Below are 25,622 nucleotides of genomic sequence, written 5' to 3' on the forward strand. Positions count from 1 at the left end.
GTGAAAGACACATTTCTGTCTGAAGGTTTTTAAGAATTCTTCTGTTAAACAAGATGTCAGCTACCACGGTAACTGAAGACAGAGCAATTCACTTAGCCATAAGAAATACTGGAATGTCCTGATATTAACACTAGATGACAGTAAAAATGGTCCTGTTTGGTCTGTTCACACACAATGTATTAATCTCAAGGGAGTTTTTTCTACAGGTTTTGCAAGCTAAAAACCACTTATCAAGAGCCTTTGAACTAGATTAGAAGGACTGTACAAACCATCAAGCTCTAAGAGCTTGTAATCTTTTCAGCAGAGCTATGCCAAGAAAGAACCATAGCTCAAAGCAATACAGAATTTTCAATACTGTTGAGAAGTCTTACTCACAGAAACAATCTTTGTGTGTTCCCAAAGGTAGGCATAGCTGGGCAAGCGTAATCAGAATCTGACAGAAAAGTCACTGTACGCAACATGAAGAAACATAGCGAATGTAGTTTGAAAAAACTGCTACACAAGATTCTGTAATGTATTAATTCAATGGAATGCATAAATAAAAAGAGGGGGAGAGAGAAATAAACAAATGTTCACAAAGTTACTAACCAATGACCAATAATAATCAAGATATTCAAGACCTGGCTACATAAGTACAGCTACATAATCTCTGGCATCCACCTTAGGACTGCCCAACTCCTCCCACCCCACACGCAGTCCAGACATCAGTTACATCCTAGGTATTCCTGCACTGACCTATTGGAGACACACGGGAGAAAAGGAACTGTTGTCGGGCCAGAACAACTCCGTATCACTGTACTGCTGTTTGCTACTGGAGCTACAAGGACTCATAGCTCCTCAGTCCTAGGGCACCAATTCCTGCTGCTGTTACGGTGATGGAAAGAGCCACCACAACAGCTTTCTGGTTTTGTTCTTGACCCACCTGAGGTTGCCCCCTGTCTGTGCTGTCCTACAGGAATTTCCTCTTCTGCACATTAGGGATTCTTTTATCATTTCGACACCTAAAGGAAGAGATGGCACAAATCAACCAACTGAAAAAAAACTAGTAATAAGTTATGGACTCATTAGGGTTTTTTGGGTTTTTTTTTGTTTTTTTTGTAAGATAGTCCTATTACTGAAAACCATTCTTAGACCTTGGGACATTAAGATTCATATTAGCACAGAAGATGACAAATAAAACTTTGCTAAAAAGCAGACTTATTTACTGTTAAATCACCTGCCTTGGAGATTCTACCTGCCAATCCAACACAAGTGTGTTTTGGAGTCTATACTTCACACGAATAAGTGACAACAATAAAATAGACAAAATAAATCCTGCTGGGAAATACCGCTGCCCTCATTTAAAATTTTCAGGTCGGGCCAGCTTAAAGGTTTAGGGAAAAAGCGAGAGCAGTAAAGATAATCTGTGTTATTTCCAGAATATTTATCACTGCTTCTGTGTTTTAGAAAGAAATTTGGTAAAAAACATACTTCGTAAGTTACAAAGATAACAGCATTAATATTTCTATTATCAGGAGAACTTTTGCTTTTGGGTTGTGGAGCCATTGTTCCTCTGATTTTGATGCCTTATGTTCCCAATGGCTTCTGAATAAGGATTCAGACACATCGCAGTCAGCACAATGCAGATTTAGGCATTTAAACAACAACTTGAATTGTTTTGACAGAAATCGGTGGCCCAATTTACTTTTGGGGAAGCAACTATGACATACTTAAAGTGAATACAAAGCTTCAGTGACAGTTTTGTTGTATGCAGGGTTCTGCCTAAAGCTACAGTTTGCCAGTGCCAGGATGTTTAAAAAAGCAAAGTGCTCATTTGTTTTTTCAAGAAAATCTTTCATCATTTCACTGCCTAAAACAATGTCATATTTCATCTTAATGGAGAGACAGATGGTCACCAGGCAGATTTTGTTCCAAAATGACGGCATCCTTCCCATGTAAACCCAAACCAAGAACAAAAAGTTAGACTTAATTACATTCCACCACAACACAAAACAAATTTACCCAGATGAACGGAAGGAAGAAATCTGTGCAAGAACAGAGTCAATGATTACATCTGAATCTTGAAACAATCTTAAACTTAATCGTTCCCACAGTTTCCAACTACTTTATACAACTCTAACAGTGTTCTTTAATAAGAAAATTCTTATGATTGGTAACATTGATCAAATAGTGATGTTACCTACTATGCATTTAGTTTTAACGTGTTATATAAAGAAATCAAGACTGATCTCCGCTCCTGCTGGAGTACCATCCTCAGTACAGATTTCGGAATGCCATCTAGTGGGCAAACAGCATTTCCCACCAGTGGAAGCCAGAAACTGCTGAAGCCATTTCAGAACAGGTTAATATAACCCAGAGATGCAGGGCATAAAGAACAGAGACATTAGAAGGAAGAGGTATCCATGTGTTTCATGTACCAGATACTCATAAAAAAAGAAACGAATCAGTGAAAGTCAGGCAATTTTGCAAGTCCAGTGAAATACATGCATGCATCTTTAGGCGCTTAAATCTTGAAATAACAATCCACTAAAATATCTCTGATGAGCTCAATTTCCACAGAGAAAATTACTTCATTAAAAAAGTAAGTTCCTTATTATTTTTAAACGAATTTTAATTTGGTTTTGGGGGGTTTATTTTCCATTTTAAGACAGCCACAGAAATATTTAGAAATAGAGAAAATACAGCTCAAATAATATTACAATCTGATTAGGTGTGGGAGCCATCACCAACTGCTCAACAGCATTAAAAGCATCTATGAAGGACAATGCCTAAGTTAATATCTAGGCAGAGGAAAGCCATACATGCCAGTTAACTGCAGCTACAGGGAGACACGCACCACCTGCTGATTATAAATCCCATAGGACACACGTTTCCCAGCAACAGAATACCCATCGCTGGTACGTGGCCTGTGGCGTTACTCCTGACCACGGCGGGTACCACTGCCCGCGTGATGAAGAGTGAGGGTGGGATGACGAGGGAAGGCTGGGTCCCCAGCCGTGGCAAGCGGGGAGCTGCAGGCCCGCCTTCTGCGCACTGGCACGGCTGCCACCGCTGCGATCGATCGGTACTCACGGGTGTTTCTGCTGGTGCTCAGAGCTCCTGCACTGCATCTGATCGGCTGATGTGTCAGCTAACCCAGCGTGGGAATCCCTACTGTAGATGTATTTCCAAGCCAAGACGGAAGGTCTCGCGAGCAGAAGCGTAACTCCCATAGTTACCTGTAGGTATGATATTAGCGATATCAGTCTGCTAGCACGCTCTGTTCAAACTTTGAATCATGAAAATCCACTCTCAGTTTGGTCTTGGAAATTCATTACAAGGTCAAACAGCAGAGTCCTACTGCACTTAAACGTTTCATAAAACTCTATCATAATGAATTATGATTTTTGAACATATAAACTTATCATTGCGCGCACCTCATATCTTTTCTTGCAAGCAAAGAATATTAGTAATTGGGGGGAAATAAGTGGGAAGAATGACTTTAAATTTTTAGAAGATACACACTTTGTTAAATAAAGTTTCCTCAAAAAATGTTACAAATACTAAGGAAAAAGCGTTGTCCCAGGAGACAAGGAGTGCTACAGCCACCCCGGGCCATCAGGACATCCCTAAAGCTGTATCACATCGGCAAGCCCTCCGTACTTTCAAGCAAGACACTACTGTTAATCCCCCAAGTTTCTGTGGGCTCCCACATGGTATTATCACAAACTGCAGATGGACCATTAAAAAAAGCTGTGGTCCGTTTTCCATGGCTTCCCAAGCTGGTGTGTGTGGGGGGGAGAGGTTAGGGAACGCTTCTGGAAGTTAAAAATGCAGAAATGCTTTTTAGAAGTACAACTGGACTCGACTGTGTTAAAGAACAACGTGCCAACAGTTGTGCCGATTCTGTGGCAGCTGGAGTTTGGGTTTTTTCCCCGATAATAAAAATACAAGGGGAAACAGGCCGCTCCCCTGCGGTGCTTCACTCCTTCCCCAAGTGACACCGTTACGGCCTCAGCCCCGGAGGGAGCGCGTCCTCCGGCGCCCCCGAGGAGTACTCACTTGCCTCAGCCACCGGCAGCCGCGCTCCCGCAGGCCGGCGGCCTCCCCTGCGCTGGGCCGCGGCGCCGGCCGGCCTCCCGGGGCAGCCCCGCTGCGGGGGCTCCGCGGCGCCGCATCGGGGCGGGCGGGCGAAGGGCCGGCGGGGCCGGGACCCGCCGCGGAGGCGTAACGGCCATAACGGTCGTAACGGCCGCCACGGCCTCGCGCCCACGAGGGGCGGTGCTTCCCCACCGCCACCCGGAAGTGCTGTGGGACGGACCCGCCCCCGCCCCGCTGGCGGCGGCCTGACCCGGAAGCAGTCGTGGTGCGCTGACTGTGCCTAGGCACCGCGTCCCGCCATGGCTCCCAAGGGCGGCCCCGGCGGGCGGCAGCAGTCGGAGGAGGACCTGCTCCTGCAGGACTTCAGCCGCAACCTCTCCGCCAAGTCCTCCGCGCTCTTCTTCGGCAACGCCTTCATCGTCTCCGCCATCCCCATCTGTGAGCGGCGGGGGGGCCCTAAAAGGGGGGTTGCGGCAGGCCCTGGCGGGGGGGGGGGGCGGCAGGCCATGAGGGGGAGCGGCAGGCCTTGAGGGGGGGGTCGGGGCTCCCGCAGCCCGCCCCGGGCTCCTGGTCCGCTGCCGGCTGCGGGCGGGAGTCGTCGGGCTGCTGGGGCTCGCCTTGCAGCGGGCCTGGCCGGCTTTGAGCCGACCCCAGGCGGGATCGTCTTGGCTGCCTCCGTGCCGTGTTAGATCCAGCCAGTCCCGCTTGGAACAGCGGGCAGGGTGGCTGTTCTGTGCTGTGCAAAGATGGACGAGCTGCTGGTCGAGCACTGACGTGTCAGCCTCAGCGCAGCGTGCGGCTGGCAGGCTGGCTGCGCTGGGCTGCTGCTCAGCCGACTTTGACGTGGTCTCGTAAAGCCCCTTTCAGCCAAAAGCAAAGCAGTTTTCTCTGTTCGAAAGTGTTTTCTACTGCAGTTTCGGAGACCCCCAAGTGATTTTTGCAGGAACTGGCTTTGGTCTGGCAGAGCCAGTGCCAAATTACAGAGCTAGTAAGCTGTGTAGAACTGCTATGGGGACATTTGTCTCAGAACGAGAAGCCACTCAAAATGTCTTTCCTTTCTTTTAAGGGCTTTACTGGAGGATATGGCATATGGATCTTGTTCAGTCCGCAGTCCTGTATAGCGTAATGACCCTCATCAGTACCTATCTAGTAGCTTTTGCGTATAAGAACGTCAAGTTTGTTCTCAAACACAAGTAAGTTTGGTGGCTATTATTTGAAGTAGAATTTATTGTTAAATAATTTAACAAAATCAGCATTTACAACATCTTTTTTAAATTAATAAGAATGTCTGAAATGTTACTTCAAAAACTATTTTACACAGAAGTATCTCCTAATTGGTTTCTGTCATCTCTTATGTAATTATGGAATAGACTAGCTTTGTCAGTTAGGTGTACAATGAAATAGCAAAACTACCTTTATTCTTGGTGGGTATTGCCACAAACTATACTTGACTAATACTTTTAGTAATTGGATTATTACTTGTTGTCCCTTCAACTTGGCAAAACTGTTCAGTTTCTTGGCGAAGTATTATTCTTCACTGTAAATACAACTTTCTATAACCCCGTGGTTTTTTTATTCTAATTTTTCAACTTAAATGGTGTTTCTTACAGAGTAGCACAGAAAAGAGAAGACGCTGTTTCCAAAGAAGTTACTCGCAAGCTGTCTGAGGCAGACAATAGGAAGATGTCTCGTAAGGAGAAGGATGAAAGGTAATCCTCTCTGTTCTCTTCTTTCTCTCCCTTGTTGTAATACTGCCTGGTATCTTTAAGGCTCTATGGAGGATGTTAGGGACTGTTGCTTGGCCATTGGTTTTTTCTGTATTCTGGTAAGTAGAAGCTGTATTGTCAGCTCTTTGTTCATCTATAAAGCCTTTTTGAGGCAAGTTATCAATGAAAGGTCTCAAACATTGAAACTTTTATCACTAAGGTCCTATAAGGCAACCTCTTTGTCCTTGAGCTGCAAAGCAAAACAACTTACTGTACAGGCTTTCTAATAACTCTCTGAAGGGTAAGCATCACAGCTGTCTTCAGAAATAAGAAAAGCTCCTTTTCTTAAGGACAGGCTAGCGCAATGTATTTTGCATAGTGACATGCGAGTTGCTTCAGAATAGCATTTCCGTATACTGCTGGACTGCACTGCTAAACACTGGTTGTACTTGTTACCCCTCGTGGTTATAACTGGCACGTGTCAGTATGCAGATTTCCAATTGAATAGCTCATACTAATATCCAGGCTATGCCTGATGAGCGTTTCAGGCAGCATTTAATATTAGAGTAGATGTCCATTATGTACAAGACGCAAGGACATGAACTGTCAGCCCTTTGGAGCAAAAAGCTGTATCTTCCCTTCTAATTGCCAGGCACGCAGGTAGCACCTAACAGATACAAACTCACAAAAAGCGTTATGTATAAAGGGCTAGGTGTGATGTGCCTGGTAGGAAAACAAGCGTAAGTCACTTAAGCGTACAAGTGCATAGTATATGCAGGGTTTTGTCTTCAGCTAATGAGTTGACTGGTAGTTCTTGCTGCGCTCTGTCTTTTAGAAGCTGGCTATGACAAGAGCAGCAGTATGTGGTTTACTGCACCTCCGGGTGTCAGTCGCTTCATAATGGTGGCTGTGCCAGGATATGCATTGATTTAAATATGCCTGAAATAACGTCTCTACTTGTTCCTAGAATTCTGTGGAAGAAAAATGAAGTTGCAGATTATGAAGCAACAACTTTTTCCATCTTCTACAACAATACTCTCTTTCTGGTCTTGGTCATCATTGCTTCATTTTTTGTGCTGAAGAACTTCAACCCCACTGTGTATCCTTTATTACCACGCTTGAAACAGCCAGAGTCCTACTCCTTATTTTTTATCATTAGTACCTATATTTGTCACGTGGGTTGTGAGATTACTCTGTTGATATGTGCAGTTCATTGCAGTACCTCAACTTAGAAACACTGTAACATAAAAATAGAGATTACAAAAAAAAAATCTTCCAACCACAAAAAGGTTTAACATCTGGCACGAGATGTTTTTAAGGCTATCACATGGACAACATACAGAAATTCTTACAGCTTTGTCATTTCTGTTGTAATTGTGGAATGAGGAAGCAGCTCATGTTCTTACAGAAACACTGCATCAGTGTTAGTTGCCAGGTGCCCTTATGTTAATACAATTGTTTGGTTTCAGTAACTTCACAAGTACAATTTTTTGTTACTTAAGTAACAATCAGGGCTGCATATATTTATTAAAGATCTGCAGTATTTAACAGTATTTATAACTACTTTCAAGAGAACAGGCTAAATTTTATGCATGTCTTAATTTTGAAGTTAAGTACATTTCAACATCTTGCTAACAGCCTTGATTGTAAGCTGTATTTCAGGTTACGATGTTGCAATTTTAAAACTCCTGCAGAGAAAGACCATTTCAATACTTTGTTTTTCATAAAACTTCTACTAAATGTTCTGTACAAAACAACTGGTATCTTTACAAGTATATGTCCTTAACCTTTTCCCTACAGAAACTATATTCTTTCTATAAGTGCTTCATCTGGACTGATTGCTCTGCTATCTACAGGATCCAAGTAGACAAAAAAACCCCACAGCAATTTCTTTCTGTGAGAGGGTTCAACTGCCATACAAAAGTTTAAGGGTGGAATAGGAATACCTTTTTTTATAGTCTGACTGCTTGAGGGTATGAGGGGGAGGGTTTGAATCCCAAATGATTGAATTATATTTACTTTTGGTATCTTACACGGTATTATTCAATAACGGAATTAATCAATTTTTTTACTTAGCAATGAAAGGAAATGGTGTGTGAGCAGTTACCAAACGTAACCTTTCTGAAGCACTGCGTAGGTGTGATGGTACTACAGACTATTAGACAAGTACACCATAAGGGACTGCTACACAGCAGCACAAACAGTTGTACTTAAAACCTGTAACAGAATTCCCCTGTAAGTTTGGTGACTGGTATAAGAGCCAAACTTGCTGATCGTAGAAAGTGACAATCCACCATTTATCATTGTAACTTGAAAAGTTTTAATAAAAAAGAGGCTTTTTTTTGTCATTTAATTCCTTGTATTTCCATTCTTAATTTAAAAAAAAAAAAAGGGGTATTTTCATGAGCAAGCAGTGTGTGTAGGTTTGTCAAGTCTTTCTGCTTCCAGAAGAGAGGAGTCTTCTACAAGTCAGCATATGTTTTGTTTTCATTGGAAATACTCCGCATTTTTAAGTAACGTGGAGTCAGGACAAAACCTAAACAGTGTCTGCTAGGAAAATACTTCTGAAGTGGTTTGAATGTACTTTTTTTTTCCATTCATCTCTGAAGCCATAAATAAATAAATAAATAAAAATCCAACCCTGCCAGTTTTCCTGGCACAGCTTAACAAAAGTGCTTTAGCTGGCTTTTTATAATGGGTTTATCAGACAATCCTTTTTCTTTTTTCATGCTATCAGTGAAGCAGCTGTTATGTTAAATGCTAAACTCTACTACTATTAATGGAATCGTATTGTAGAAGTTACAGATTTTGCCATTACAGACTTGGAATGCTGAGCAGGGAAGAAAGAGAAAGCTTATAATCAGATTTAATGTAATAATTACTTTGCTAATCTTTACTTCAATAAGATTTGTATTTATGTAAAATATAGTAAAATGAAGACTCTGAAGTGCATGAGACAGTGTATCTATCTGGCTTGCCCTAGAGTATGCTGAGTTTGTAATGTCTCTATTTCTGACAAATGCAACCAGGACAGTCTCACAAAACCATTACCTAGTTACCCAGTGCCTGCTGCCTCTTACAGTACCTGTCTCTTCAGCATCCTTTGGGATTAGGGTTGGATGTGGGTCTTCAATCTCACTGCATAATTTACTTTGCTTCCCAGTAAAGGTAATGCTATTTATGTGCTTACATCATGAAAATTCCAGTGGTTTTGGTGCACTTTAGAGCTGCCAAAGAAATTACTTTTCTAGTCAGTCATTTAGCACTCTTCAAATTAACTTGATTGTTTTCCTTCAAAATATGTGGATTTTTCTTTATCGCTTCCGCCTGCTTGTTCGCTACTGAAAGGAGCCTTTCCATGTTACTTGTGTAATTTTACTTTCCTTGGCCTATCACTTATAAAGGATATAATATGTATGTATTTTAGTCTAAGTATTTAGCACATGTAAAACAAACTTCTATAAATGGTCAGAATCAAGCCTGAGGCCAGGTTGGCTGCTCTGTAAGCCACAGGACTTGAACGTCGCTGTTTTGCTGGTCACTGATGATTTGCTCAGCTCCTACCAAAAATACACAGTACTTTTAAATTCAGACACGTGAGCAGACAACGCTAATATACTTACTTTACTTGGCAGCATCGATAGGGATAAGACTGACCTAGCGGGCATTTTAGGAAGTGGCAGGTGTATTTTCCAGGCAGTCTGCCGTCTAGAGCAAAGTGATTTGAAGCAGCGCTTTCTTCTGCTATTACTGTCAGTTTGCCGAGTGTTTTATTAACAGCTTTTCATCTTACCTTAGTTTTTTGGTATTGACAGTTGCTGAGGCCTGGAGCATAGTGTGTGTCAGAATTTTTCTGGAGAGAGAACTTTGCAGCACTGACAGCCTGAAACAAAAGCGGGTGGGTGGGTTGGGTTGTTTTCTACAGAAAGCCTAGTCTTTTCTGTGGACTTCTTCAGAGAAAAGTGCTGGGGATTTTTGTTGGTGGTGGTTTTTTTGATTTTTTTGTTTGCTTTTAAGGTTGATTGGTTGTTTTTTCCCTTGCAATCCCCACTACAAGCTGCACCCGGTTTCTTCAGTTTAATGCTGAAGGTTAGCCTAAAGCTGGGCTACTGCTTAGCATCCCATTGCCCTCAGAGCATTAGGCAAGCTGACATTTAAGCTTTTGCTCTAAGTAAGGGACAATGCCATCTCATTTTCAATTAAAAAAAAAAAAAGGTTGGGAATTAATATATTTTTAATACATTGTTGGATTCCCATGTATCTGAGAAAGGGAAGAGAGAACATTAAATTGTATTTCCAGAGGTAAGAAAAGGAACTAGTCTGCTACTGGGAAAGGAATTGTACTGTTAAAATAATAAAGCTGTTAACTGTATAATGGTCAAAGCCTTTGTGCTGCCCGTGAAGCAGATTTTAAAATACTTAAATAGTTAATTTTCACAGCTAATACTGCAAAGGTAGGGGCTGTGGTCCAGAGCAGTGAAAGTAATCCCGGGGAGGTGAGGAGTGCTTTGGTGACGGTCTCCACCTCAGCCGGCTGTGACTGACCAGCCCGGGCTCATTTTGGAGAGGCTGGTGACTGAACTGCAGGGGGATTTCAGTGAACTGGCAGGAGGACGTTCACATTGTGTTTATTTCAGGCCAAAATGTTATTTAGGACAGATGTCTACCTTAGGAGACTAACTTCTAGAAGTACCTTCTCCGAGATGCGCAGCCAGACCAGACCAGACCTTCGCTCCCCGGCTGTACCCACTCCTCTGGCCCAAGGTCATTGTCCCTTGCCCAACCTGGGTATAGCTGAAGATTAATGTTTCCCTGTGGAACAATATATATCCATTTTCAACGTAAACCATTGCTGTTTCAAAATCGGTCTCGCTATGAGTAACAGGTCTCTAAGTATAAAATTAGATGCACGAAATGCTTTTATTGTGTCCACGCAGAAGTCAAAGTCAGACTGCATTTCTGGATATACAGCAGCTAAGTTCGTTTACACATACCATAGCTCATTGGATTAAATACAGGAGAAGACAACTCAAGTATTAGTATCTGTCCACGTGGCCCACTGAAGGCTGCACACGCTCCGCAGATATCCTGGAGTTAAGGGGGCTGGAATACACAGGTCCTACAAATACTGTACATAGCTGTACCCCCTAGGAAGTATGTGCCCAAAGTACGTGATTCAATACCAGTGAGAAATAGTTACTGAAATCATAGGTGCGTTTTACAAAGCAAACTCATGGTAAAATATGACACGGTTCTTGAGATGGGCAAATTAATATGTGTTTACTATCAACTCCTGTAAAGGGATGAAATGCTCACAAAAAACCTACCTGTTTAAAATGTTTCTTAAAAATACTATGCATTTACTTATGCCCGATTCCAGAACAAGTTAAAGCAAATGTGACCTTCCACCAAAGTACGTACCTGATTTTTTCTGGTATTTTTCAGCAGCTATGTATTATATATAAGTATCTATATCCTTAAAAGCTCATGAGTATTGAAATTTGCAATAGCTATGCCTACAAGCAGGCAGAAGTAGAGGCAGGTTTCTACAGATGAAAACCCCAGTATTTTATCATGGATTTCTTGGCTTAAGGTTCAAGTAGAATTAGAATTTTGCAGACAGCTGTTGTTTTTATTAACCTGACATGCATGTTTGGGTTTTCTAACGGTGCTCTTCTGGCTTGTACTCAGAAATACTTCCCAGGAGCACTCCACAGCTGAAATAATTGTATAGTTAGGAGTTGAGCTATCTAATTTCTAACTACTTCTCTGTCTTACATCCTTTATTCAACTACAAATTAAATCTAAAGCATATATTCAGCATAAAAAAGAAAATGGAAAATTTGAGCTTGCCCCTTCTATCTGTTAACCTGAAGAAACTTTATAGTTGAGATTTCCCAAATGTGGTTTTATTAAAACCTTAAGTTGTATCTGGCTTTTCTTCATTGAAAAAATAGATCTGTACATCCTTCTTTGATTACCAAGTACCTGAAGGTTATAAATTATTTTTTGCTTTACAAGTGTTTTTCACAGCACAAGCATGAGGTGCTAAGAGTAAAGTAAAAATTAATGAATTCAGTCGAAGGTAAGAAAATACAAGATTATTCTTGTTTAGAAGAGAGATCAACTGTGCTTTTAAATTTCACTGCAGATTAGTAGCAACAGCACACATCTCGAAGGATCCAGTGACAGTAGACACCGAGCAGCAAGCTGCTGAATGATTCTCATGACCGGATATTAACTCGGGGCTGTACTTCTGTACAGAGCACTTTTTAAACCATGCAGTCCAGGTAATTCATGCATTGCATTATGATCGGTAGTCCTTCTTGCTGTAGGGCTTGTTTCCCAGAATATTATCTATTTCGTTTACAATATGGGATGTCATCTTTGGAAGGACCTACGGGTAGAAGAAAATTGATGTTTAATCAAGCTTCCATTAAAGGTTTTTCCAAATTTAAATCTAGATTTTATCAAATAACGTGTCCTCTCTTTTTTTGTGTGACAGATATTTAAACATTCATCTAATACCTTTCTCCCTTAAAGGAAAAACTACTGTAGTATCTTTACCCTGTGAGAGAATCAGAGAGGTGCTCTTAAACTTCATACGCACAATATTACTTGGCTGCAGTGGAAAGCGAGCTGGTGGCAAGAACATCAAAGGAAGCTCTTCTTGTGAAAAGCAACAGAGAATAATTAAGGTAGGTGCAAGTGACGTGTGCCCCATGGAAGGCTTGGCACAGAATATATCACAACATGTCCTGGAATCAGGTCACTTGCTTTTTCAGATACATTAAACCTGCTGATGCCATCCTCTCGTTTCTGGATTCAGCTATAACTACCACAAACGGTGGTAAGTCACGGTGACACACCATAGGTTTGCCTAATTAACGTGCGTAACTAGAACTGGAAGATGCCTGAAACAAAATACAAAGTATTAAAGCTATATTAAGAGAAGAAGGGCACCAGTCTTGGGGTATGCTGGTGTTACCCACAAAGGGAGCTGGGCGGTAGCTAACCTCCACCTCTCCTGAGGTGCCACCGCCACCTGCACTTGCCTGTATGGCTCCGAGGTTCTCTATCAGCTGCTCTGGGTTGGAAGATCCTAGAAGAACAGAGCTCACCCCCTCATTTCTCAGGCACCATGCTGGGAATAAAGTCACAAGGTGGTCAGGAACATAGGCTTCATGATGCAGCATTACTCCACATCCTAATGTTTGTCAGAGCTTCTAACTCTATTTGAAAAATTATGACATTATTTGTCTCAACCTTCACTTTACTCCTCCACCACTACCAGGAAGAAGATGCACAGGTCAGATAGATAGCAAACCATATAGCAGGTCTTTGAGCATCCCACCTGACCCTGGTCCAGCAGTTGTCTCACTTGTGGGGTTTGGTTTGTCCCTATCATGAATCACAAGGATTCACCTCTTGGCTATTTGAACCAGGGATCATTTTTCTAACAACAGACGTGTGTGGTATTTTTCAGCTTTGGCTCTCAGCAGCACAAAGATAATTATTAAAAACCAAACCAAACCAACTTTATTTTTAAAAAGTATCATTCTCTTGTGTCTGTCAGCCCAGCACACCGAACAACTGGTGGCTTCCACCTGGGGAGGGCCTGTTCAGAGAAACAGTCAGGTCAGGGTTGGACCCCTGACAATGGCCCAACATACGCTAGCCCTCTTGTCAATCAAAGCCTGATGATGATGCTAGAAAAAAAATCTTATTTTAAGTAATTTTTATCTTTGCAGCTCAAAAAAAAAACAAACAAGAAAACATGTTATTTTTGTGAGGATAACGGAGCAGGGGTTACCTCAAAAGAGATACATGGCATTTTAATGCCCTACAGTGGGTTTTAGAATAGAGTAGAATAGAACATTTCAGTTGGAAGGGACCTGCAACAGTCATCTAGTCCAACTGCCTGACCACTTCAGGGCCGACCAAAGGTTAAAGCCTATTTTGTTTTGTTTTGTTCTTTTACTGTGTTCCTTGAAATGCATTGGCCTTCTCCTAGTGAGGTGTCGCATTGCATTGACCATCTTCAGTCTTCCCGTGTTTCTGGCATTTTGTTCCATAACTCCTGATAGTAAATAATCATTTAAATGTTTTTAAATAAAGAAATAGATCTATAGATACAGGCAAAGACAAAGCCGTCCTTGTCCTATTTGAAAGACAACACATCCATATCTGTGTTACTATTTACCTAACCATCACTGATACTTCAAACAAATGATGGGAGCACTAACAGAGTACCTGTCGCTTTAGGGGCTTGTACAAGATTTCACCTGCACTCCTCTCTCAACAGCCCATAAGGCACAAACATTCTGTCTGCACCTCAGAGCGTTGCCCTTCGCACTACAAGGATGCGAGCTGGGTGATGCGTTTGTGACAACAGCGAAGGGCGAAGGCGCAAGGACGGTCGTCCCCTGTCCCGTCACCTACCGACGGCCAGCTGAGGCAGCGTGCACCCGAGGCGCTCGGCGATGGGCGACAGGTCTTTCAGCTTCACCTGCTGCTTTCTGCCTTCCTCGCTTATGATTTTCTCTTTCAGCCACTGGTAGCACTGGGGAGGAATTACATTGCAATCAACTGTTAGCTTTAATCTTCCACAATGGCAAGTTTAAGGCAATTATTAATAGCTATTAAAAAGCCATATCCAACCCAGGAGGTAACTGAGGCTGAATAACACAATGCTTTGCTACCCGAAGCAATTACGACAGGACCAGGCTGTCCCTGTGAGAGCCTCTGTCTGTATCTCTCTGGTTTTATGCAACCGATGGACTCTGTCTGGAACCCAGAACCTCCTCAGTTTTATTTTTGGACCACCGCATCCCATCACAGAGTGGAAAAAAGTGAAATATGAGTCAACCGAGAAGATTTTGATAGCCCCCCCCCAAAAAAAACCCCAATTGGGAACATCTGATCTTGTTCAAGCTTTACTATTACTGTTCAAGATTAGAAAATTAATTAAACAAAGCTGTGATTTCAGTTCTCCCAGCTCCAGACTTGAAACTTGATTCTGCTTCACTCTCATCAATTTAATTTGGATCCCACTCTGCAGTGCTACCTTCTTAGCTAGCTTTTACCAAATGTTAATAATATATTTTATTTTGAAAAAAATCCCAAGTGCAATGAAATACCACATTTGAAAATGCTGCCCTTTGTAAGCAAGTCGGTGTAGACTGCATCTTTCCTTTAAAAAGCACCAAGCTGAGCAAAAACCAGCACGGGGATGTACGTCAGTCTGCTGGCACTTGTCAGGTGGCGTTGGCTTTTGCCCATCAGCTGATACAGAGCCTCAAATACCATTTTCGTTGGGTTTTTTCCCAAATCCGTGACATTTTAATGCTCTGCCATTTTGCAAACCATTAAATAATATGTCTGCCACAGGCACAATATGGGAGGAGACCCCATAACCCCCAATAAGAATGAAATCAGGATAATCATGGGAGAAACCAAGTGCTGTGGTGACACTGCAATGCTAAACCTGTTAGAGCGGGCTGCTGCCCTGCCTGGCAAAGGGCAGGACCACCGAGGACCCACAGGTTTCACGGGGCGCTGGGGGTCTGCCCTGCCTGCGGGGCTCCCTGGAGGGATGCTGCGGGGCTGAGCTCCCCCGCCACGCACTCGTTACCTGGTCGGCTGGTGCCCGGGGAAGGGTGGGCAGAAAAATAACATCCAAATCTGTTTTACCCACTGCATGTGGTTAAGAGGTTTTGAAGTCACAGCAGCTCTATCGATTAACATCAGCTGGGAGCATCAAGCACAACAGAAACCCTGGGCTTGTGCCTTCTCCTTGATGATGTCTGGGCAATGTAAGGGTGGCAACAGCATCCTTCTGCAGAGCCCCCCCAGAGCCTGGCTCCAGTCCTGTGCTGCCCCACAACCAGCTCACAGCCATCAGCTCACTGCGGTGGGGAACCTGAAGCATCTTTATAACCCAGATTCTCCCGCACGTTGGAGTGTGGTTGCCAGAGAAACCAAGCTGATCTATCAATACAGTAGCACACAGGCCAGCCTTCTCATGAGGGATCTGTTTTCCCTTTGTTATTTTCCTACCCTCACTAAAACAGCACATCTGCTTTTCTCGAACACACAACAAAAAATACCTTCAGTGCAGCCCTTGAGCTTTCAGGGACCCCGTTGCCATATTTCCCTGAGATGATCCCACAGGCTAGTGGAGACCACGTCATTGCTCCAACCCCTGCAGAGAAAGCAGAGAAGGAGATTTTAGGGGACTGGGAGAAATCAGAGTTGTATCAAAAAACAGGACTTTCAGTTAAAAAAAAAAAAAGCAAAATAATTGCTGCTTGTTTCTATTGCCGCTGTCAGTGATGTTCAGTCAGTGTCTTCCAGGAACATGCTGCTGATGCCCTTAAGGAAGACACCGACGAGCTCATTCATCCAAAACCTTATTGTGAGAGCCTCCAGCCCCATCCTGGCTCCGGCTGCTCCTGCTGCAGCAAAGTACCTGAACTCCTGCTTCTCAGCCCGGGCACCTCCTACGCCCCTGCTGCCTTGAGTCTCAAAGAGCAAGCAGCAGCCATGGCAATTAGCACCTATTTCTATCAGAGACACAGTAAGCCAGTTTTTCTTTTAAGTCATTAGACACATACTTCTCTGTCCCGTTCAGATCCAGGAGAAGAGAGCACCGTTCTCATCTAAAGCCCCAGGTCAGCCTGCTCTGTATTTCTTTCTGCAAATGAAATCTAGCCGAAAGGCACAACAGTCTCAGACTTACCTATTTTATGATATAATTCTGGCAGCTGAACCTCCACTTTCTCTCTTTGGAAAAGGTGGTACTCAGCTTGTTCACACACGGGTGGTATCATGTTAAACTGCCTGGCTACAGAGTAGGCTTCCTGGAGAAGAGAAATCAGTAGATAAAACATTTCATTAAGTAAAAGCATCTTGCGGGACATAACCTACCAGCCAACACTCCTTGAGTGCGGGTGCCAACAAACTCAAGTTTCGCTATCCCTTAGCAAGGCCATGCACGTCCCTGTGAACACCACCTTGCAGAGGCAGAAACGCGGCCCCATCCCTGCCTGCGCTGCTTCCCCGCTGCCCCTGCACCCGCAGCAGGGCACGTACCCACCTTCTGCCTCCTCCAGCCCAAAGCTGCTTCAGCGCCAGCACAGTGACAAGCCAAATGACTTCCCAGCTGGGATGGTCGGTGTCGAGCTTGTTTATTGTGTTTTGACCCCAATGCAAAAAGCAGGGACCAGCAGGATGCTCCTGGCATCTCTGAGAATTATAGAATGGTTTGGGTTGGAAGGGACCTTTCAAGGTCATCTAGTCTAACCCCCCTGCAATAAGCGGGGACGTCTTCTACTAGATCAGGTTGCTCAGAGCCCTGTCCAGCCTCACCTTGAATGTTTCCAGGAACAGGGCATCTGCCACCTCTCTGGGCAAAAACAAATGCTTCTAACAAAGCATTAAGGATGAGCTGTCAGGACGCTGGTTCCCCCAATCTGGGGTTTTTCAGGTAAAGCCTGTTACGAGGTCCCTGCGGCCGAGCAGGAATATTTCCCATCTGCGCCTCTGGACACGGCACGTGCAGAGCAGTGCCACACGTGGGGACTATTCCCACTGCAGCAGCAGCTCCGACGGCCCCACGGCTCACAGAGCTGCTGCCGGGAGCCGCGTCCTAAACATCAGTGGCCACGGGCTTCAAACAGGCGCTTTACCAAAAGTCTTGAAGTCAGCCAAATAAAACCAAAATGAAACAAACCCCAATTAAATGAGCCAAGACACCCAAACCCCGAAACCACTATATCAGCCCATCTTCTTCTAAATAACATTGGGCTCATTCTGGATCAGGTTTTAAAATTATTTTAGGTGACAAGATGCTGGATGGAGTAAAACGCGAACATCCCCAGCCCAGACACGTTTGTGGTTCAGCTCCCAGCATGGCTTTCGGCAGACTCTGCAGCTTGGAAGCAGAATTACCAAGTGTCAACGCTTTCCCAAAAATCAGCTTTACCATGATCTCCATAGCGCTCCAGCGTGACGTTCCCCAGTACATCGCCATGCCTTGATTTATTACATGTGTCATCGCTCGGACAATTTCTAAAGGATGGAAAAAAGAAGGATGAGAACTGCACAGAGGCCAATTTTTCAGCACCAAATCCTCCCAAAGCCACTTATAAATGCCAAGTACACCGACAAGCCTGAGCAGCTTTGCATTAAACACTACTTCTGCTGTGTTCTCTTGCTCGAGCATGGATGAAAAAGCATTGACAGTGCGAATATAAAGAACTTTATCCTGCAGTTGTTTAAAAACTGCTTTTACCAACTGGCTGTTACCTACTGCTGCCTTATGATAATATTTCTTTTAAAATTTAACACAAGAGGGCAGCACAGTCGAAAAATACACTAAAAAATTAAACATATTTTTAAAAATTTTAAAAGCATATATTAGGTCTTGCTTCTTTTTACTAGGAATATTAGAATGCTGGGGATAAGGTTACAAAACAGAACAGAACCCTGCTCTGCTGACGGCCCCGCCGCCCGCGGGAGGAGCAGGCAGCACCTATGCAAAACCCAGCGCAGCTCCTTAGCACAGCAGTCCTATGCTCCTCATTTTCCTTTGGGAAGATGGAAGCCTGCAAAGCTACATGCGCCAGGACAGGATCTTTAATTTCCATCCATCAGACCTCTGCTGAGCAGCCCTGCCTTTTGCCAGGGAGGTTGAAAACCCACCATAAACTTTAGTTTGCAAGAAAAGGAGAAAAAAAAATTGTCTATCCCTCATGGTTGCCCAGGAGGTTACAGAGCCTGGTAGGATGCCTTGTTAATGCCGTAAGGAAAATAGACCCTGTTTACTGTTTGCAACTCAATTTTAAGCCTGATTTCTCTCTGGGAGCAGCCTGCTGGGTGCATGGCATTGCAGGGGGCCCAGGCAGTGCCCATCATATCGCTGCTGCAAGAGGAGCTGGGGACTGAGAGGGGTCCCCAGGGCGGGAGGGTCTGGGGACTGGTGGGGCCTGCAGCCCTGGGGACACAGTCCTCGTGAGCAACCGTGAGAGCATAAATAGTTGCCCCAGCTACGGTAATAAATTCATATTTCTTACTGAGCTTCAGCACTCCCTGCCCTTTGGAGCTGAGCAGTGGCTGCCAGGGCACTGGCACTATGCTGGCTGCTAACAGCACATCATTTAAACAGACAAAAATGGGCTAAACTCACTCCAAGAAGCAAAAGAAAATAGTACTTAGTCACCACGCTCAGTGCCTCACGAGGCACCTCGCAGTCAGCGGGCGCTGCCACATCTCAGGGCGCTCTTCCCTTGGGAAAGCGGCAAGGACCTACTATTCCACATATACACCATGAATTTCTGACCCATCAAACTATGGTGAAGTGACTCTGGTCAGATGCAGGGCTGCGCAGAGAAGCCCTGTGTGCTTATTGCATCCCTTGGCGTGTCTGCTGTTACTTGGAAAACGACTCCGGGCATCGATGTCTCAAGATCAAGATGAGCTGCCTTTTATATCATGAGGATTCTCGTCCTATTTATGGAAAGAAGAAAAGGAGCTTGGCAGAGGGGAGATTACACTGCCAAGCTTGACGTTATTGTGAGATTTCTTCTGCAGGCAGCGACAAGCAGCTAAAGATGATGAAGTCTCCATTTATAACCTAGGAGAGCTGTACAAGAAACACCGTGCCTCTTGTGCCGGGCTTCTGCCTTCCCGCTGAAAAGGAAGATTTCCTCTCCAGGGAAACGTTGGCTTGAGGAGTTTTTTCCCTGATGAAGAGTTCAAATGCCAGATATTGTGGGTTTTTTGGGTTTTTTGGGGTTTTTTTTCCCCTTCGTTTTGGCCAACGCCATACTTTTCTCTATTTCTAAACATTTTATTCTCGGACACGTACTAGTCCAACAAAACGCCCTGTTATCAAGCAGCTACCCTGCTGCCCGCAGGCATGCTGTGTGCGACAGGCAGCTGTACAGCAATCCCTCCCTCCTCAGCAGCACCGGCTTCTCACTGGGTTTAGTTTTCTATTTTTGCCACGCTACCATTTAGGAATTTTGATAAGCATTTCATCATATGCTTCTTACACATTTCGGTCCATAGTTGTTTTCATTTCTCCCACATCTACTCCTTTCAAGAAAAACTAAAGTCAACTCAGAAAATAGACATATATATCGATATTTCTCTTCTTGTTTACCAAAGACTGCTCCCATGGGTATGGCGATGGGATGGTTTGTGAAGAGCATATGCCTGGACCCCTCAGCCTGCCAGCTGGATGGCAAAAATGACATCACTTAAGAAGGGGAGATTTTTTTTTTTTTTAAACACAAATGAATGTTTCAAAACCTGGAAAACAGCCTCCAGCAGCATAATAATAATTTTGAAGTAGCTTAAAGTTCCCAGATAGGAACCATGTCACCTTCCCCACCTGCTTGCCAGGGCTGGGGGCTGGCCATGCAGCAGGCGCCCGGTCCCCCAGCACAGTGACAGTGGGGGTCTCACCAGGAGACGCTGGGGACCCTGCTTCCCTGCAGCCACAGCTGCCCTGCTCGTCTGCTGGAAAAGCCGCTCAGGATGAAAAAAAGCATCTGCTAGCACAGTTGGGGGATCGTATCTCCAGCCTGACTAATGAGGCATGAAACTTGCAGAAATTCAGGAGAGAAGCACAGATCTTTCCCATCTCCCAAGGTCCCCCTTTGGGGGGGACTGTGCGATGGCAGAGCTGCCCAGGCAATGGGGGCAAGATTGCCCCATGGATGGACAATGCCAGTGAGGACGGTCCCCCGTCCTGCCTGCCCCGGCAGAGCAGAGACCGGGTCAGGGGTGAGGAGGGACACGGCTGTCCTGGCCAGGGACCTGCCGGACCTGACTGCAGGGTTATGCAAAGAGCTTTGTGCAAGGTACTCATCTCCAGATGTTCCTTGAAGCTAATATTACGATGAAAAGCTTTTTTAATTTGCTCTGAGACTTTTGAGAAAGGTAAATACATTTCAGATTTTTAGATTAAACAAGCTTTGCTTGCTGCTTTGGGGACCAGTCACCTACAAGAAAGAAATCTGTATTAAACTCTCATCTCTTCTTATTAGATCTCCTTTACCCATGCCTCCTAAGGCAGCCTGAGCTGGGCCGTGACCAGCCTGGAGGAATGGGGAGCAATTCTGCTTTGGCTGGGGTGGACTAGATGAGTATTTCTAAATTGCTGATCCATTGCCTGATGCCCACAGACACACACATCACAGCAGATGGAGGACCCCGAGTGCTAACAGAGAAACCTCACCTGCCTGCATGCAGCAAGTGAAGAAAACAAAATGAATATTCAAAGTTTATCCTTTGATTTATTTGGTTGTACCTTACAGCATACAACCACACTATTTGCTCGAGCAGGACCCTCACATGTTGGCATGAGTAGCACAAGCAGGGAACATTTTAAGGTTACCTACAAATTGCCCTCCATCAGAAACGGCTATTTGCTCGTGGGAAAAGCATAGGCACATAAGGAGATGGAGCGGGGATTGTATGTCTTGTGGAGGTAGCTCAGCACTTATTGTGCATGCCAGATAGTGCAGAACCGACAGATGGTTCAGCAGATGCTCTGGGATAGAAGTGGCTTAGTAGGTGAACCATAAAAAAAAGCATGAAGTACATAGAATCAACACCACACCATTCATAATAAAAATGTCCCTTTTTTCACCCTGCTCAAAATCTCACCAAGCACCACAGTTTATACCTTATTGCCAAGCTCCAGCGCTGCTAGCAGTATCTGTAGCATCTTAAAAGCTGTAAACGCCTGAGATCAGCTGTGCTGCGCGGGCATGGGAAATATATTCTGCACTGCCTCATTAGATGACAACTGACTGAGAAGAGAGGTCATTTCTCCCTCCGAGATACAACATGTCATGTTCCTTGACCTCATCAGCTGCTACAAAATCTGCACTGGTCTTAAAATCCCAGGCCAGTTCCCTGAACCCATAGCTGCTGGCACTGGTCTGCGGGGCAGCAGTACTGCCATCCACCCACGGTTCGTGTCGGGTCACACAGCCCGCATTTGTTAAGAAAATAGGCATCATGACCGCTGAAAGTCAAGCCAGGAGCTTCAGAGGGGCCTGTCAAGCTCCAGGTTTGTTTGATTTACATGTACTCATCCATGACAGCTTCTGCAGCCTGCAAGTCTTTCTTCTTGCTATTTTTTATTTAGCTGTGAAGCTAATCTTCTGCTACAGTGTGAATGGTTGTGTTAACTCTGATGGGAAAAGAGAAGGAATGGGAACTGGTGCCCATTAAATAGGGCACTGACCCCAAAACATATTGATGAAGGTTCCTGGATAACTGGGCTATATGGCCATGTTCCAAACATGAATATATAGTTATCAGCAAGGAAACATAATGAAAGCGCACAGATACTTACAGGTCTTGCAAGTTCCTAAATTCATTCCCCCTTCGGTGCATTTAACAAGGGCCATTCCCCACCAGGACCAAGGGGCGAGCGGCTGTGGTGCTGAGGCTGAGCCCAGCCATGGGCAGAGCATCGCTGCTCTCCATGCTCGGGGGAACCCCGCTGTACTCCGGGGGGCCATGTCCTCACACGGCCCCTTGGCCAAGCCCACGGAGACGCTACATCTCAGCTTGTGCTGCTCGTGCACTTGGGGCAACGAACCCCAAGTTTGCCAATTATATCTTGGTTTTGGCCATGTATTGGATCGCACCCTTGATTTTAGCACTGGGAAAAGCATGTGCTACCCGGGCAGCCCAGGACGTGGACAAGGATGAGGATGGCAGCACTGGCACGCCCCCCCCTCTAGAGCTGACTGCACCAGAGGTAGGGATATATAGGTTTCATTTCACACAAAGACCTGCCTTAAATACAAACATAAATTCTCTTTATCTGAAGGAATCAGGAAAAGGAAATAAAGAAACAAACAACGTTAAAGGCACCACTGGAACATAAAGGAAACTTCAATTTCCTTTCAAGAAGTGCAAATTCATTTCATTGAAGTATAAATACATGGGGGTCTGGGACATCACGAATGAGGTATTTCATATCTAAGCTGCCCCACGTGAATATTTAATAAAAAATTTTTTTACATTTCCTACCATCATCAGTCTAAGCCTGTAAGCCAGGATCAGTCACGTTAAAACCTTTAATTCAAGCTTCCACTAACCTTCCATGGGGGTATTATTGTCTGGCCGGTTTGCAAAGACGACATCCACGTACTCCAGCTGCAGCCTCTGGAGAGAAGCCTTTAGCCCTGGAAACAGCAAAGCAGAGACAAGAACCTGGGTGGTCAGAGAGAGGCAGGAGTGCAGCGGCATAGAGCTGACAGGTACAAAACCGTATTAGGAAAAATAGAGCTTGTTATATTTATATACATATCTACTATATATACACACAACCATATAGCATATGAGAAGGATACTGCATAATGTTGTCCCACATCTATGCAGCCGTGTTAAGAAAACAGCAGTTTGGCCGCATGCAGAGTTCCTCCCCTTCCACAAGAGTTTGTTTTATTTTTTAATTAGGCTGAGATTTGGACTGGGGAACAGACGCCCGTTACCAAGCGTGTCCATGGCCAGCCCATCAGGAGGCAGCTGCCAGGGGCCGACTTCATCTCTCTGCTTCTGTTCAGAGTTAATGTAATCTAAATCACATCACAAAGCCTTTCAGTGCAAGCCCAGGGCACGTCGCACTGGTCCTGTCCCACCTAAGGAGGCCCTGCCCCATGGAGGCCTTCCAGAAATGCAAGCCCGGATGGGAGGATGGTGGCTCTCGCTTAGATATGTTATGACAAGCAGATAAAGCACCGCGGAGGGCTTTACCCTCTCTGCAGGGTAAGCAAGCTGTGCCCGCCAATGCATTGCATAGGGCAGAAAGAGTTTTGTAGAGCAAGTCAAGGCACCATTTTGCAGCTACTGTTCAGGACTGCCCAGGGTTCAACAGCTTCTCCATGAGGATCTGATGGGAAATGGCATCAAAAGCCTACATATATATATATATATATGTGTGTGTGTGTGAGAGAAGAGAATAAGGATTCTAACAGAGAGAAGAGGATTTCTAACACTTATTTTCTTTGAATCTTCCCAGGAACAAAATGTTTTTATGAATGTTCATAAAGAATGAGCCAAAATAGAGCAGTCTGAAAATGTTCTCTGAATTTTGGGATGAAAAAAAATGGCCATTTTTGCCAAATGTATTTATAGAAAATAGCTAACATTGACCTTAATGCTGTTTGCTGTGTTTTCTGTGAAGTTATTTCAATTGCTGCCAGTATTTTTCTATCATTTCATGAAGTAGCTCTGCAAGAAATGGCAAATGGATGGGTTTGGACTGCCTGTGACATGGCTGCAACTTCCCCGAGCACCTCTGGGTCTAGTGCCGCCAGCAGCTGGGACACCACCTCATGGGGGGGGTTATTCAAATGAAAGTTCAATAAAATGTTGCTACAAGCTTTCTCCAGCATTACCTTAATATGAAAGTCATATCCTAATGTTGCTGAATACTGCAATACTAAATAATGAAAAATTTCCAGGACAATCCCAGATGTATGAGCTGGTTACTATGAGGCAAAACCGACCGTGCTCCGGAGATGCTCCTTATCACTGAGAAACAGCTCCTTTGAGGTGGAGGATGACCAAATCTGCACCGCGGGGAAGAGGCTGCTCTGCTCACCCAGTTTGCTGATGACCACGTTCATCCCACCTCACCCACCTGGGACAGCGTTAGCGAGGCTGTGGTGCAGGTGGCAGTGACATCCCAGGCAAGGGGTTGATAATGTAAATATAGTAATAATATTTTCCATATAATCTATGTTATAAAGTATACAGAACAAATCCTGGTTGCTGGAAGTTGTGATAAATGGGCCATTGCCGATTCCAGTGACAAACCATGCAAACGGCCACATGCAAGTTAAAGCCACCGTTCCTGGCGGGCAAACCCAATTTTTTGCAGACGGATGCTACCTTCTGATAAGCAAAGATCAAAGCATACCTCCTGCCTATTCTGCAGTGTGAACTGTGAACAGGCTGGTCCCCCCCGTGCCATCAAACTACCGACACCACGGCACACTAGTAATATAGATGAGCCTGAATTTTTCTTTTCTAATTTGTCTTGGCAGCAAACATTAGCTTAACCAACCACCACTGTAAACAATTAGGGTTTATCTCATAAATCAAAGAGAAGGCTAATTACCCCAGCATACACAGGGCAATAAAGAGAATCACTTTTCATTGCTGCAGGTGTTGTGGCATGTTGGTTTTTGGAGGGTGCTGCTCCCCTGGGGCTTCAGCCCTGGATTAGCCAAGCCAGCATCAGCATCGCCCAGCAAGGAGCAGCCGCTCCCCGGGGAGCAGCACAGCCCGCTGCCCTGGGCTCCCCCAAGGGCTTTGGCACAAAGCATATAATTTCCTAGTAACTCAGAGAACACGTTTTGCATGTCCCTCTGTAGCAGCAGACAGAAGTGGGTCAAACAGCAACAAGAGGCAGGCGGTGCAAATCCCTCTGCAGAGATCTGAAGCACAGGTACCAAGCCTGATGCTCCCCTTCTGTCCCGGATGCTTCCCAGCCCCCCAAGGAACCAGACACCCCCAAAAACTTCCTTCCATGGCTTTACACAGCTTTTCTCCAAACCCATGCTAATTTTACTCAGGATTTATGTAGAAAACAGACCCAGGCCCCTGTGCTGCTGGCTGCTTTTCTGGGTCTGGGACCTGCTCGTGATCAGCACAGGGGGAACTGTCGGCCCCAGGGTCCTCCTGGAGGGTTTTTGGGGTCTGCTCCAGCCCCTGTCGGGAGCCAGCCCAGGCAGGGACCTCTCACTGGCACAAGGTCATGGCTGACACTGTTGATCCTTAATATGACAGAAATGTGTC

At 44.7% G+C, this 25,622-nt stretch overlaps 3 protein-coding genes and 1 long non-coding RNA gene across 10 annotated transcripts in view; 2 read left to right on the plus strand and 2 right to left on the minus strand.

The window, feature by feature from the left end:
* TIPARP (TCDD inducible poly(ADP-ribose) polymerase) overlaps nt 1–3,162 on the minus strand; it is a 42,033-nt gene extending 38,871 nt beyond the window's left edge. For 3 of the 5 annotated variants that reach the window (XM_082320819.1, XM_082320820.1, XM_082320815.1), the window contains exons 1-2: nt 3,073–3,151; nt 923–1,001 (exon numbers count right to left, since the gene is read on the minus strand). The gene's annotated coding sequence lies outside the window, so the exon portion shown is untranslated. Of the gene's footprint in view, nt 1–922; nt 1,002–3,072 lie in introns of all 5 variants that reach the window. The other 2 variants (XM_082320818.1, XM_082320817.1) reach the window with 1 other exon arrangement.
* Nucleotides 3,163–4,333: 1,171 nt separating this feature from the next.
* SSR3 (signal sequence receptor subunit 3) lies at nt 4,334–9,675 on the plus strand. The gene is made up of 5 exons (XM_082319185.1): nt 4,334–4,518; nt 5,147–5,273; nt 5,691–5,789; nt 6,754–6,885; nt 7,587–9,675. Exons 1-5 carry the CDS (start codon nt 4,380–4,382, stop codon nt 7,651–7,653), a joined length of 564 nt encoding a protein of 187 aa, XP_082175311.1. The 5' UTR covers nt 4,334–4,379; the 3' UTR covers nt 7,654–9,675.
* Nucleotides 9,676–12,005: 2,330 nt separating this feature from the next.
* On the plus strand, nt 12,006–14,601 carry LOC309594278. Its single transcript, XR_014229001.1, has 4 exons — nt 12,006–12,076; nt 12,330–12,484; nt 12,572–12,636; nt 14,092–14,601. It is a non-coding gene; the product is annotated as an uncharacterized lncRNA (long non-coding RNA).
* KCNAB1 (potassium voltage-gated channel subfamily A regulatory beta subunit 1) overlaps nt 12,074–25,622 on the minus strand; it is a gene marked incomplete at its 5' end in the record, with an annotated part of 68,918 nt that continues 55,369 nt past the window's right edge. For 2 of the 3 annotated variants that reach the window (XM_082319820.1, XM_082319818.1), the window contains 7 exons: nt 12,074–12,183; nt 12,842–12,930; nt 14,229–14,349; nt 15,896–15,990; nt 16,528–16,648; nt 17,773–17,858; nt 22,916–23,002. In XM_082319820.1, the coding sequence (XP_082175946.1) occupies nt 12,094–12,183; nt 12,842–12,930; nt 14,229–14,349; nt 15,896–15,990; nt 16,528–16,648; nt 17,773–17,858; nt 22,916–23,002 (689 nt within the window). In that variant the 3' untranslated portion in view covers nt 12,074–12,093. The remainder of the gene's footprint in view (nt 12,184–12,841; nt 12,931–14,228; nt 14,350–15,895; nt 15,991–16,527; nt 16,649–17,772; nt 17,859–22,915; nt 23,003–25,622) is intronic. The other variant, XM_082319819.1, reaches the window with a different exon arrangement.

This window comes from Platalea leucorodia, assembly GCF_965183815.1.
Source record: "Platalea leucorodia genome assembly, chromosome: 8".
Taxonomy (NCBI): Eukaryota; Metazoa; Chordata; class Aves; order Pelecaniformes; family Threskiornithidae; genus Platalea; species Platalea leucorodia.

Coding starts and splice junctions, on each gene's coding strand:
- SSR3 (XM_082319185.1), top strand. CDS start 4,380: ATGGCTCCCAAGGGCGGCCCCGGCGGGCGGCAGCAGTCGGAGGAGGAC. Junction 4,519..5,146: donor CGTCTCCGCCATCCCCATCT/GTGAGCGGCGGG, acceptor CTTTCTTTTAAG/GGCTTTACTGGAGGATATGG. Junction 5,790..6,753: donor CGTAAGGAGAAGGATGAAAG/GTAATCCTCTCT, acceptor ACTTGTTCCTAG/AATTCTGTGGAAGAAAAATG.